Source organism: Pelophylax lessonae, assembly GCF_965119305.1.
Source record: "Pelophylax lessonae genome assembly, chromosome: 12".
Lineage (NCBI taxonomy): Eukaryota > Metazoa > Chordata > Amphibia > Anura > Ranidae > Pelophylax > Pelophylax lessonae.
Genome location: NC_138779.1, coordinates 96,529,196 through 96,543,793, shown reverse-complemented (window position 1 = coordinate 96,543,793; position 14,598 = coordinate 96,529,196). Strand labels below are relative to the sequence as shown.

Here is a 14,598-nt window from a genome sequence, read left to right as displayed (position 1 = left end):
GTGCCATTCACTCCTGTGTCCATTCATCACTGAAGCATAGTGAACCGTGTTTACTATGCTTCATTCTGTCAATGAGCAGGAAGCCTCTGAGTGCTTCCTATCCAGTCATCTGTGCAGCTGAGACTACAGGGAAAGGGACTGATAAACCTATGTCCTCAGTCACTTTTGGCCAGGGGAATGGGCCCTGTCAGGTAGGCTTTATGGGGATTTCTAAAATCAGCCCTGAGTGTTGCAGTGGGAAAACAGCACAGTGGCAAAGTCATTATTCCTTGTCCACAATGGTTAAACACAACTAAACTCAGATAACACTCCCTTGATGTTCCATTCCCTGAAACAAAAAAACGTACAAATGTAATTGTAATTGCGGTCGCCTTCATCCCTGAATGCACAGGGCCCTAAATGTGGGTACCACACAGTACAGTGTTCAGCCCTTTCCATCAGCAGCCTGCCACAGACTTTGACAGGCTGCCTGCAGTGGGGCTCGATGTTGCAGCTGTTCCACCAGCTCACTAAAAAGCTACTGCAATACTCCTAGACATCCTTGTGTGCAAGGAGCCAAATTGTGTCAAAAACATGGATGCTTGTATTGATTTATAAGGCTGACCCAGCTTATTTCCATGTGGCCAACACAAGCAGGTGGGCTTTGCCTATAAATAGAGGGTTGCAGGGCATGTGGTTCAAACAGAAGATCCAGAAGCCCACAAATTCAGAATTACAGAAATGTATGGGTAGGCATATGCAGACCAGGCAGAAAACCAGCCGAACAATCTGGTGACACAAGTAACACATCTTTGGCAACTTTTCTCTAAGCAGGTGTCTGAAACATCTTGTTCAGCTTCATGAACTGGCAGTAGCTCAAAGTGCAAAGTACTGCAGGCGGCACATCTAGCCCAAGGTTTGATCTCCTTTAGATGCTGTCCAGCATAACCTGTAAAAGGGCAACAAAACCTAGTCCCAGAACCATGATAGAAGGCTAGTTTGGTTATAAGCCGGAACTTTAGCCCTGCGTCCGGAATGGAGGACATAGCATCAGCCCTTTCCATGATAATAGCTATACACCTGCTCCAAAATGGCTGCTCCATATGTTTGCCTTCTCACTTTTTTTAACTACTTAACCTTGACTTGATCCTGACATGCCCCCTTATTGCACTGTAACAAATCACAAGTTGATTTCCAGCTTGATGTCTGCCTCTGTTTGTTGCAAAAGTCAATCCTGCCAAATATGCAAACTGTCAGGGGGACCCAGTTTATTTCCACATGGCCAACACAGGCAGCTGAGCTCTACCTATACATACAGGGTTTCAGGGCATCACACAGGTGTTCAGCCCAAACCACATATTGTCACTTGCACGTATGCTGGTCTTAGACCTCTTCTACTCATCCTCCTGGTCACCACATCTACAACCCCTTCCTGCCTAGAAAATTCACACACACATGGTCCAGACAGAAGCTTCAGAACCCCAACCATTCACCTGGGGCCTGTGAGACGCCTGCTACAGTGGAGGGGGGAGTTCACTATTACCATAAGGCGGGGACTCCTTTTTTTCCATCACCACCCACTACAAGGCCAACTAGGTTTACACCAGTAAAGCACACATTCAACTCTGGTATTGGCTGTACTCATCACTTGACACATGTAGAAAATCATTCAGAGGCTCTTTGTTGCTTAGATGGTCTTTTACAAAATGGAGACAATGGAAACAAAGCATTCCAAGATCTGGTTACAGATATTCCAGAGTGCATTGTGGTACTCAAACTCAAGGGACTGGCCATACAAATACAGTACATAGTTAGACACTGAAGCACATTAACCGGTTGCCGACCGCCGCAAGCACATATACTGCGGCGGTCAGCCCCGGCCAGGCAAAGTGACGTACCGGTACATCACTAGCCCGTCACTGGCTTGTGAGCCAATAGCGGGCGAGCGCGCGCCCGCTGAGGCGCGAGCCCGCCCCGGCTTGTTCCCTAACAAGTCAGTGCGTGTGACCGGCGGACCCGATGTCCGCCGGTCACTCGCGATCGTTCGCCGGGAAGGGAGAAAGGAAGGCGGCTAATGTAAACAAGCCGTCTGTCATTCTCCCCTGTGTAAAAATGGAGATCAGATGGTTCTACTATGTCACTATGTCTACTGTATGTCCCATCACAGTTAGAAACACGCCCCTAGGACACACTTATCCCCTCCCTCTCCAATACAGTTAACCCCTTCACTGCCAGTGTCATTTTTGCAGTAACAGTGCATATGTATAGCACTGATTACTGCAGTAATGTCACTGGTAACCCCAAAAGTGTCAAACATGTCAGTCAAGGGTCCGATCTGTCCGCTGCAATGTCGCAGTACCGCAAAACAAATCGCAGATCGCCACCATTACTCGTTAAAAAAAAAAACACCAAAAATGACAAAAATCTTTCCCTTTGTTAGTAAACGCGATAACTTTCGCGCAAACCAATCAAAATACGCTTTAAGCATAAAACATATTGGCCAAAAATGTTAAAAAATTTTGATTTTTACATTTTTTTTGGGGAATTTCATATAAAAAAATGTGAAAAATATTGTTATTTTTGCAAAATTGACGCTCTTTTTTTGTTTATAGCGCATGCTCAAAAAATCGCACAGGTGATCAAATACCACCAAAAGAAAGCTCTGTTTGTGGGAAAAAAAGGACGTCAAATTAGTTTAGGTACAGCATCGCACGACCGCGCAATTGTCCGTTAAAGTCACGTAGTAAAAAATCGCAAAAAGCCCCCTGGTCAGGAAGGGGGTAAAATCTTCCGGGGCTTAAGTGGTTAAGACTGGCAGGAAAATCCATCCAAACTCTTCCTTGCTGGAGGATGTCTGCAGAGGTAACAAATGACCCAAAGACAAGACAGTTTGTTTATCCAGACATAAATGGCTGCATTGGTCAATGATAATAAGTTGTCTTTGAGCTGGGATGACTGTGCAGAAGTGGTAAATGGTGCTGAGTCATTGTATTCACATTTGAACTAAGTCACGGAACATGCAGTATAATTATGTGTCATAGATCACTAGGTGACATCTCAGAAGCTCCAGGGACTATTTTTACAAATTAGATCAGGATTGAACCAGATCACTATGTGGATGGAAAGGACAGAATATTGTTAAGAGTTGTTAATGTCATTCTAGACCACGGATCTTCAAACTACAGCCCTCCAGCTGTTGTGGAACTACACATCCCGTGAGACATTGTAACACTCTGACATTTACAGACATGACTAGGCATGATGGAGGGCCATAGTTTGAAGACCCACCGTACTAGACATTACTTTGTTATTTGTGGGTAGCTGTATTTTCTCCAAGAATTTAGTAATTTGATTTTCATTCCTGTTCTCTTCAAAAATCGGTTACCTCCCAGGAACGACTCGGACAAAATTCGCCTGAGGGGCTATTGAAAATACCTGCACAGAGATACTTGTTTAATTCAAAGGAAATCAGAGCTTTATTACCTGTCCCACTGTTTGTCAAGTGAACAGTAGTTATTTTGAGCTAAACTGTTGCATCTATAGAGATGCTAAACTGGTTCTGATCTGTATAAATGCATCCATCTTTAAGCTGGCCATGCACTGTAAAAGTTTTGGCTGGTTTCTGGTGAAGTGGGCGAAATTCACTGAATAAGTGGCCATATCAGTGCCCTTCCCCTCCTGGAAAATTGTCAGACGAACAGTGGCTTCATCCAATCACATGCAGTCCCTGTTCAGGTATTCTGATAGTTGGCAGTGGCAGCTATTAGAAAACAATAGCCCAGGAAAGGGCATTTGTCTATTTGCGCTGTTAGCATGTGACGGGGAAACCCAAAGCATATAGGTTTCAGTAACGTTTTGACTGCTGATGAAGTTACTTTATTTGTTATACAGGTGTAGCACCCTACTGGTAGGTGCTAGGTAAATGCATAGTGGGCCTTGTCTGCCTAAAAGCAGGGCATGATTGCTTTTTTGGTTAGGGTGTCATGGCTTCCAGGTGTGCCTGCTGAGAGGGGAGTCTCCCCGCTGGCTCTGTGAGAGGTTTCTCATAGGGCATTGGAGGAAACCCAATCAGGGACACATTCAGGCTAGTAACTACCCTAGAAGGCAGATTCTGCTGCAAAGGATTCTGGGAATGGGTATAAGTCTGAGGGGAGTGCATGACTGGGCGTCTTTGGCGGGAAGCAGAGTCCCAGGAGGTAGAGGACAGCTGTCTCAGAGCTGTCTCAGAGGAAGCGGATGTCTCTGGGTGCTGCCTGAGAATCCAGAGAGTGCTGAGTTGAGCTGAGGGGGATCCGGTGTGATGAGAACCAGTGGAGAGAGAGAGGTCCAGTCCCAGGAAAGCCTACACAGGTCGTGAGTACTGAGGATTGCCCCTGGGGGTCTGCCTAGCGCCAGTGGGGACCACTCCAGAGAAGGTTCTAGGATCCAAGTATCGGCTAGCTGTAAAGGGGGTACCTGGTCAGAGGACCCTGAAGTGTGAAAGGGGGCGCCTGCAGTTTGGGCCCTGAAGAGTTAGTGCACAGTGTGAGTGCATCAGTTGAGAGTTGCAGCCATACAGGAATCCACAGCAAGCTACCTCAAGCCAGTGTAAGGTTGGAGGGAGTAGTTAGTGACTTTGCAGTGCCAGCAGTGTCAAGCGTGCAATGTTCTACAGTCCTGGATCTTCTGGACTAAAGTCGGAGTTCCAGCACAGCTTTCAGAGACACAGTGTGTTCAAAGCCTCAGTAAGCGTTGGCTAGCTTCGGCTGGCGTCAAGACAGCGCTAACAGGCATTTTTGCCATAGAAGTCCCAGAATTGTACATAGTCAAGCCAAAGGAGTATCCCACTCATTCCCTTCTCCCATCCCCTAAAAATACAATAAAAAAATAACCAAACAAAGATGCCGGAGTTGTCAATGTGTCAGTTCTCCCACCCAGGGTCGCAGCTCACATGGGCTGGAGAGGTAACCGGTAACAATGGTAGACCCATATCAGGCCCAATGCCTGGAAAACCTGCTACACAAGCATGCAGGGTTAGTCGCATGCAGGAAGAGCAGCACAATAGTATTGCTCTGGCTAGCTGGGATATCTAATACAATTTATATGTCCTAAAATGGTTAGGAACCTAACTTATAACATTTCTTTGAAGTTCCATCCATGTCTCTGGTGCCATCATGGTATTTTCTCAAAGGACTTAAACATTTTGCAAAGAAAAACAAGACGAATACACACTGGCCAACGGCGGTTTTGATGACTCATGTTTAATGATTTTTTACTGGTCAGTGCTGGTGTTTTGTTAGCAAATTAAGAGTCACACCTATCAAAAATAATTTATTCATAACGTGAGATCATCCTAATGTATTATTGGTTGTTAAAATAATTTATTACCTACTGTACATTGACAAGACACAAAGGTAACCCGGGTAATGGCTTAATGTATATAGTAAATGTATACAAGCCAGTAATGTAATACTAAGGCAAACACAAGGTCATGTTACACTCACTATGGACAATGTGACTGTTTAATGTAAATTATGTCTGTCCATTGATAATAAATCATGTATGCGTGAACTTTATTCGAATTAGGCTGGAGGTTGTTCAACTTATTTATATTGTGGTGTTAATTCAGTGCAGTGAAAAAGGAGTGTCAGGTATAGAAGATAGGGAATATACCTGGTACCTGGTACCAGCAAGATCTTAAAGAAGTCTATGGCAACAGTACAAGAACACAGAAGGACATCCTGGTAATTGATGCTAACATTCACCAGCATAACATATTGCTGCTGACTGACCCCAAAGGTTATCTTGACCTTGCAATACTGGCGACACCTCTGACACCCTGGGTTCGGACATATTGCAAAGTGATTATGCAATTAAGCAGTCACCAGACTGTAGCAAAATAAACAAGTATTTTACTTAAGATTATTGAAGCAAATAAGAACAAGAATGACTTAGGTAGATATATATTCAGCGTTAAACTCTTACTCATGGTAAATGTGCAAAGGGTAAACAAAAAAATCCCAATAAGTCAACCAGTAGTAACCAGTACTGAAAGAGCCTATGGCTGCAGACATAAAAGAGAAGAGAATGACCTTTTCTAAATCCAGATGACATGGGCCCAACAAGTTTGTGGCACAATTATACTGTAGAACAACAAGAAATGCAATAATTAATCTCTGAGCAGAGTTCTCCTTAATGTGTGCAGATATTGTACATAGAGTCCTTTAAGTGGGGGGGGGGGGGGGGGGTCCTTGTCATGTAGATGTTTAGTGTCTTCAGCTAGCTCAACAAGGGCCCAGAAGGATTGCTGTGCAATGGCGACAAGCAACAGAAAATAGCATGTGCTCGTTATTGGATGATTGCAAATTTCTTCGGATTATGAACTTTTGATTTCACACGGACTCACCTGCTTAGCCATTTTTTTCCCTATACAGGGCACTCATCAATTTTTAAAGTGTCATTGGTTCTTACCTGCTTACCATATTGATACTGTTGTTTACTTTACTTCACTATTTATTAATTTTCCTTACTTTGTCCAACATTCCCTTTCTCACGCACTTAATTACTTGTGCACTTTTGATCACAGATCACTTTATGTGATTTCTTCTCAGCACTGGCACTTTTCCTTTTGCCATCTCTGGGGACACTTCCAACCCCTCTCCCTTTATACAAAGGAGCACCATCATTTTTATTTAGTGCACCTAGCCACTTTTATTTGCAATTGCACTTTTCACTGTTGCACTTTATTTTAATACCAATTACGGGATATCTGTTGCACTTTATTTTAATATATTCAATATATTTGTATATGATTTTATTATGCATTGATTGTACATTTTTTCTTGTATTTATTTATTGTCTTTAGTCTTTACCATTTGTACATTTTGATAATTTATTTTCACCACCCACATTGGGGCTTTGCATACATCCACACATCTACCTTTATTTAGTGGCAGCACCAAGTACCTTCCCCCTTTTCCATTTTTTATTATTAGTATATTACCCCTTTTAGAGGTATATACTTCTATTGAAGGTAGGCCGCAGCCACCCTCCCCACTTTCCATTAGCGCGCATTTTACACCTTTTAAATTTTTAGCATGTGCAAAGTGTTAGCTTTTTGAGGCTTTAATGTAAAGAGATGGAATAAAGGTGTCTGCATGCAGTGTCTTTGTGGGGAGTACACAGGGTGGGCTTCTACCCGCTCACCAATCCTGGTGATACCAAGGCTCAAGAGAAAAGGATGTCCCGGAACAAGCTCTTGAAGAATCTGCAACCAGTGAAGGGTGCCTGTTAGTGCACCTGGCGATGCTGGGATTTTGCTGTAACTGTACTGGCGATGATAACAGTGACCCCCCTAACAATCACTCAGCTGACAGGAAGCTGGCAATGGTGGATCAGGGCGCTCACTTGCCGGAGACTCCACGCCGTGGCGCCTGCTCACATTCCCCAGAGTGGCCGGTTCCCTGCTCTTAGCTGAAGGCCTTTGTGTCCCAAGAGAGCGACTCCTCCCCAGACCAGGCTATTCATGTCCTCACTCAGCATTCTTCTCTCTCTCCCAGCCGGCTGGAACTTGTAGTCTGCAGCAGTCTGGCTCTAATTAAAATCCTGGCTCCTCGTACCACATATCCCACAATCCCTTGCTCTTAGCTGTGGTCTCTGCTTGCTCTGTATTCAGTCGATGATGACACAGTGTCTAGGCTGAACACTAGAGGGAAACAGGCTCACTGCAGCTGGTATTACAGAATGTCCTACGATGACACAGGAAAAATTAGCCAGCACCTGCTTACATCTACAAACAACGCTACAATGGGCTTAATTGCGCAACACATAATTTGCACAGCACACAAAGCACACAAAGCATTGCTCCAGTAAAGCAGCTCATCACTCAATTAATTGCCTGTGAACTCTACTCTGATGGGACCACAAAGAGCATATGTGCAAGGGGAAATCATTTGCAATGCAATGGAGGCTGCCATTGCTGATCTCTGATAAGTCTAAAAAATCTATTTTCTTGCTGTGTCTGATCCAAGCAGATTATAAAGTCTGATTGAGGCTGGGCTCACACTGATACCAATTGGATGCAGGTTTCCCACATTTCTGGGGCGGCTGCAAAGCGAATTGCAGAGGGTTCTGTGCGCCTTTGGCTACGTTTCCGGTCCAAATCCAGGCAAAATTTTGGGTCAGATTTGTCCCTGAAACGGAGAACAGGGACACATCGGACCTCTGCTGTGAGCCGCGTCCGAATTAAGTGTGAACCCAGCCTCAAGGAGCGAATTACTATGTGGGTTGGGTACGAATGCTGCTCTGTTGGGACCACAAAGAGCCTGCAATCAACTCCTTTGACTTGAGTACTCCATGGCTCCTTTATTCAGTCATATAAAGGAGATTTAGAACCTGTGTCAATGGGCTTTTGTTCACATCAGAAAAGTCCACAGGAATGCAATGCCCATCTGAAGATGGTCTAATGCAGGTCAGAAGAAGGTCAACTACAGGCCAAATGCACTTGACTGGGGTATTGCCCAATATCACAGGCTGCCCGGGCTACCACCTAACCACCCACACCTCCCTGTGTCCCAATAACTGACACACACCTGGTATGGTTTTAAAACGGCCAAGGCAGCCTATTTATTAACACAACAGAAATGATAAACCACATTTTATTACATCCTTTTCATATCAATCCTCAAAAACCAGCCTGACAACAAAAATGCCTGCTCTCCCAATAGGTCTCCGGATTTTAGAAGGCACCCTTAAACTGACCAACCGGCTGTATCTGCCACCATCTTCGTGTCACCATAGGCCCCCAGACGCACTTACACCGACTCGGGGACAAACACTTGTCACTCCTCCCACCGATACAGCCAGTTTCCAACTATGATTCTTAACACCACCACTTCTTAGGGCAGGTACACCCATACCAACGATGGGCCCAGACCCTCGCTCTCCAAAGAGCGTACCACTCCCCTGCCCTGAAAAACCCAGAGACCTCTGCCACAGACGCCCAGCGTGAAACCTTACGCCTGGGCGTCCCCCCACACACGCACAGCTCTGCGTAAACCCTCCTGCAAACCCAAGCACCACAAGTCGATGCCCACCGCATTAAGGTGAACTCCATCCCCACGCAAAAACAATCCCACATCCCGCTCCAGCTCCAGGTGCCGCACCACCAAGCCCCCATTACGGACCACAAACCTGGACACCTCCTTGTTGACTTTGATGCACGCTTTGTTGAGCCTGTGCACCGACCTGGCCAAACGCCACGACGTCCTGGCCACTATGTCCGACCACACCACCACCGTGTCCGGAAAGAGGGTGCGCAGGCGCAAGAAGTCAAACTTAATGTCCCGGATCAGCTCCCTCATGGAACGAAGACCCAAGTCATTCCCCCCCACATGCAACAGGAGCACGTCAGAAGGCCTATCCAACCTGGAGCAGCGGTGAACCTCAGGTAACACTCGGGACCACAGCATGCCCGGCACCCCAATCCATTTAACCCTAGCCTCCCTCCTAGAGAAACCCAACTGCCGACCATCCGGGCGAACATCCGCCCGCTTCGCCCCCCAGAACACATAAGAGTGCCCCAGGATCCACACCAAACATTCAGAACCTGCAAAAGAAAAGAAGACAATAGCCACCAAGGGAACCACACCCCCAGTCAAAACAACGATCATACGGAAAAGAATCAACACGGAACCCGAGGGTTCCCACAGAAACACGACACAAGACTACACGAAAAAGACACGACCCCCCCCCCCCAGGACTCTCCCCGGAAGGACACCCAAACACCCCCACACCCTCCAGTCTCACAACAAATGCGGGCGGACATACAGCCGGAACCGCCCAGACTCCCAACGGCCAATCTTCTGCACCACTCGCTCCTTCAAACCCCATCGAACCGCCTCCGTAGCCGCCCCAATGCGGAAGGAATGCGAGGAAAAATTGGCCGCCGGCCAACCGGCAGCCACCAAGGCCTTCCGGAAAACCGACACAAACTGGAAGCGGGACAACGCTGATCCATCAGCATGTCGAAGCAAGGGCCCCGGTCCCGAGGGCCGTATAAGAAACCAGTCCCGGAAAGCCCGCACCGGGCACACCCGGGAGCCCGGTATCTCGCCCAAGTCAATCCACCGGCCCACCCCACACTGATCCGTCTTGGACCTGCGGACCCGCAAAGACACCCCTGCCCCCCGAAACGACACCTCAGCCACATCCAGACCACCACCCCCTTTCCGGGACTGACATACCAGCTCACCTACCCGAAAAGCCCCGAAAAAAGCCAACACGAAAGCAGCACGAAAGAGGGTTGCCTCGAATGGCGAGGAACAGACCCCACCCAAACAACCCACAATGGCCCCCAACATAGCAAACGAGACCGGGCGACGGGAGTCCGGAGCCCCCTTTCCCCGCCTGAAGCCCCGCGCCGCCCGCCTTACCATAAAATCCTTGGTCACATCCCTGACTCCTGACAACTGAAAAAGAAACGCCAGAGCTGCCAACTTCCGGTTAAAACAAGAAACGGATACGCCCGTTTCCACCTGCAACTCGAGAAAACACAACACCGCACCCAAGCGATCCGCATCCGAGAAGCAGCCCCCAAGGTCACTCACCAGCCTGTGCCACTCACCCCAGACCTTCTCATAAGCCGACCACGTAGACGAGCGCACCGAGTTCCTGACCAACCCAGGTATCAAGCGAAGGCGATGCTCCACAAGTGTTCCGGACAGGGCAGCCCGTTCCGCTCCGCTTCCGATGCCAAGACGCGAAACTTCTCCCACTGAAAACGAGACAGAGCATCAGCCACCGTATTCTCAACACCCGGTACATGCACAGCACAAACATAACAATTCAGACATAGACAACGCAAGACCAAATGCTGGAGAAAACGCACCACCGGGGAGAGGAAGCCGACGTGTTATTGATGGCCTGGACCACCCCCATATTGTCACAATGGAAGCGGACCCTCCGGTCCCGCAAAGCCTCCCCCCACAGCTCCACCGCCAACACAATCGGGAACAACTCAAGAAGCACCAAGTTGCCCAGCAACGCGGCCTCCCGCCAAGAAGCCGGCCACACCCCCGCACTCCATTGCCCCCGAAAGAAAGCCCCGTACCCCACCGACCCGGCCGCGTCCGTAAACAGATCTAACTCGCCCTGAGACACCATGCCGGCCATCCAGAGTGACCGACCATTGTACAACTCCAGGAACGAACGCCACACCAAAAGATCCGCCCTATGGTCCGCCGACAACCTCACAAAGTGATGGGGTGCCCGTACCCCCGCCGTCGCCGCCGCCGGCCGGCGACAAAAAATGCGACCCATCGGCATAATGCGACAAGCGAAGTTAAGCTTCCCCAACAGCGACTGAAGCGCCCGCAACTGAATTTTGCGACTCCCAAGCGCGGCCACCACTGACGTGCGTAGGTCACTCAGCTTATCCAGCGGCAAGCGACACTCCATCGCTTCCGTGTCAATCACAATGCCCAAGAACTGCAAAACGGTAGCAGGCCCCTCAGTCTTCTCTGCGGCCAGCGGTACCCCAAAAGACCCGAAGACATGCTGCACCGTGGACAACAGGACCCTGCACACCGGGGAATCGGCCGTACCCATCACCAAAAAATCGTCCAAATAATGAATGATGGAAGACAACCCCGAAACGTCCTTCACCACCCATTCCAAAAAGGAACTAAAAGCCTCAAACAAAGAGCACGAAATGGCACAACCCATGGGCAAACAGAGGTCAACAAAGAACTGACCCTCCCAAACGCAGCCCAACAGATGAACACTGCTAGGGTGTACCGGCAACAACCGAAAGGCGGACTCAATGTCCGTCTTGGCCAAAAGGGCCCCCGCCCCCAACTTGCGAACCCACGCAACCGCCCTATCAAAGGAGGCATAGGACACCGAACAAAGGTCCGGATCAATCGCATCATTCACCGACACCCCCTTAGGGAACGAAAGGTGATGAATCATCCGAAACTTGTTGGGCTCCTTCTTAGGAACCACCCCCAACGGGGACACCACCAGGCCCCCCATCGGCGGGGAGGAAAAAGGACCCGCCATCCTGCCCAAGGAAACCTCCTTGGCCAATTTGTCGGACACCACCGCCGCATGCAGCTTGGCAGACCGCAAATTATCAGGCACAGGGGGGACACTCTCAAGCGCACTCGGAATCACAAACCCCTCGGAGAAACCCCGAAAACAACAAGCGCGCCGCGTCCTGATCCGGATACCTACCTAAGAACTGCGCCATTCTTTCCACCCAAACTGGGGTCCTCCCCCTTTCCAGTGTCAGACGGCTTCCCCTTTCCCTGCCGGAAACACTTAGACCCAGGGTGCGAGCCCCCGCAACTGGAGCACTCGTGCCGGAAGTGGCAAGAGCCCCCGAACTTGCAGTTCCCCTCGTTGAACTGCCAGCAGAACCCCTTGCGCTTTGAGGCCGACGGTGCAGAGGAAGAAACGCCACCCCCGGCCCCCCCGGAAAAGGGGGTGCTGGAGCCCCGCGCCTGTGTCATAAGCTTCATCCACAGGCCGATATCCTTGTGGTCCCACCGCAAGTCAGAGCGAACCGCCTTCCGTTGCCGGAACTGTTCGTCGTACCGCAACCAGGCCACGCCCCCATACACCCGCATCGCCTCGCCGATAGAATCGAGGTAACAAAAGAGCGCCGAGCAACACTCAGGCGACTTTTCCCCGATGACGCAAGCCAGAATGTTGAACGCCTGCAGCCAATTCCCGAACGTCCTCGGGATCAGCCGATAACGCCGCTTCTCCTCCTCCTCCTTCTTGCTCTCGTCCGGCTTAACCTTATCCAGGTTAAACTTTTCCAGGGGGAGCAAGGAGAAAATCTCCACATACTCACCCCTCCAGATGCGTTCCTTCACCTCCGGCTTGAGATGAGCCCCCAAGGGGCCCTCAAAACAGACATAAACCTCGCAGCGCGCCGTGTCCGACAGGCGCACGCCGTCACCGTCCCCCGCCGTCTTCTTGGGGTCCGTCACCGCAGGAGCTCCCAAACCCGCAACCTGCGAGCCGCCCGCCGAAACGGACCCCACACCAGCCGCTGCACCCGGAATGACGGGCGGCAGGGCAGGCACGCCCTGCCCCCCAACCACCGACCCCTGCACGCTCCCCCCCCCGGTCCATGCCTGCACCGGGGACCCCGCCAACGCCTGAGGCCCACCAACGCCTGAAGCCAGACATAAAGGCATGCAACACATTAGCCACAAGCCCCTCCCCCCCCACAGCAGGAGCCCCAGACAGGGCCCCCCCCCACCCACTACCCCGGGAACCCCCCCCAAGGCACACGGACCCCCCAGGACAGACACCCCAGACTGCACAGACGAAGAGACAAGAGAGCTGCCAGAAGCAGACTTACCAGGCTGTGCCGAGGCCCCCGGCCTCACAGCCGCAGAGCCAGATCCTTGAAGTCGACTCCGGTCCTCCTGCTGGACATCCAGACCCGCCGACAGCTCTCCATCCTCAGATCCAGTCAGCTCACCCTCCGAACGAACGTCCGCTGCAGCGCCACCGCCGTCCAGCAGAGGGAGCTCCACGCTTCTCCTCCGCACCACCTGCTGGGCACTCTGCAACCGGGAGGCAGCCGCCGCAGTCTGCTCCGGAGTCCCAGACGAAGGGCCGCTCGTTCCACCACAGGCACCGCTGCTTCTTCCACCGGAAGTCCCGGCCGCCATGGCTAGGCCGCAACCCGAACCTGAACTCCTCCCACGCCGAGCTCCGCTCCTAGCTGGCCGACCACCAGCGGAGCAGGCCGCAACAGAACTTCCACTAGGAGAGGGGGGAGGGGAGCGCGACACAGACCTCGCTCGCCCTCCAGGGGCCCGCCGATGACGGGGATTCCTCCCAGCCCCCCCGGGAGAAGAGGCAGGCATCCTCTTCGCCGCAGGGGCCGAAGGGTCCCGGATGGGGCTCCCATTGCGGCGACCACCCCTAGGGGTCACTTCTGGGCTCAAGCGCTCAGGGGGCCTTGACCTCCTAGCGCGCACTCTGTGGGGCACGGGCACAGCAGGAGCCCGGCCCGACCCCTGAAGCACCTCAGGCATCTGAGCACGAAGCCACTGAGGTCCATTCGCCAGCGCAGCAGCCCTCACGCTGGCCAACATGGCTTCCAAATCCTCCATCCTGATTTCTTTTAATGTCTCTGCACACAGGAAAGAAGATTTTCACCCTGCGCTGTCCCTTGCTGGAATGAGGCTACCAGCAACACTCCCCCAGAAGACCCCTTTGAGACCACACCCTGCCCCACCCTATCGTCCACCAATAAGGTAAGTCTTTTATTTACTTAAAGACTCCTGAACTTAATTAACCCTTAGTTCCGTGGCCTGTAAGTCCAAACCCCAGTCATGCAGGCCCTCTGCCTAGGCTGCGCCTCAGCTCCTGGCCTATTCCTTGTCAATGAATTCTGAATGAACTTAGAAACACCTCAAACTGATGTTAAGCTGAATTGATCGACACATGCACCTTAAAGTATATTTAAAGGAAAAACTTTTTTTTTTAGTCTTAAATAGAGTGGAAAGGAGGTTACAACCCTTGTCAGTTTTTATTGCTATCTGTGTCCCCATAAGGGAGAATCCCCCTCTCTATTTGTCCTGTTACCATTATTATTCAAAATTGAAAATAAAA

The 14,598-nt window shown here is 50.3% G+C and overlaps 1 protein-coding gene across 1 annotated transcript; it reads right to left on the bottom strand.

Annotated features, from left to right (window-relative positions):
- Nucleotides 1-8,972: 8,972 nt before the first annotated feature.
- LOC309568895 (uncharacterized protein) lies at nt 8,973-13,649 on the bottom strand (the record flags this gene model as incomplete). Its single annotated transcript, XM_082274674.1, has 3 exons — nt 8,973-9,565; nt 10,583-10,732; nt 13,334-13,649. The coding sequence occupies 3 exons, from the start codon at nt 13,647-13,649 to the stop codon at nt 8,973-8,975; spliced, it is 1,059 nt and encodes a 352-aa protein (XP_082130800.1).
- Between the last annotated feature and the right edge of the window lie 949 nt (nt 13,650-14,598).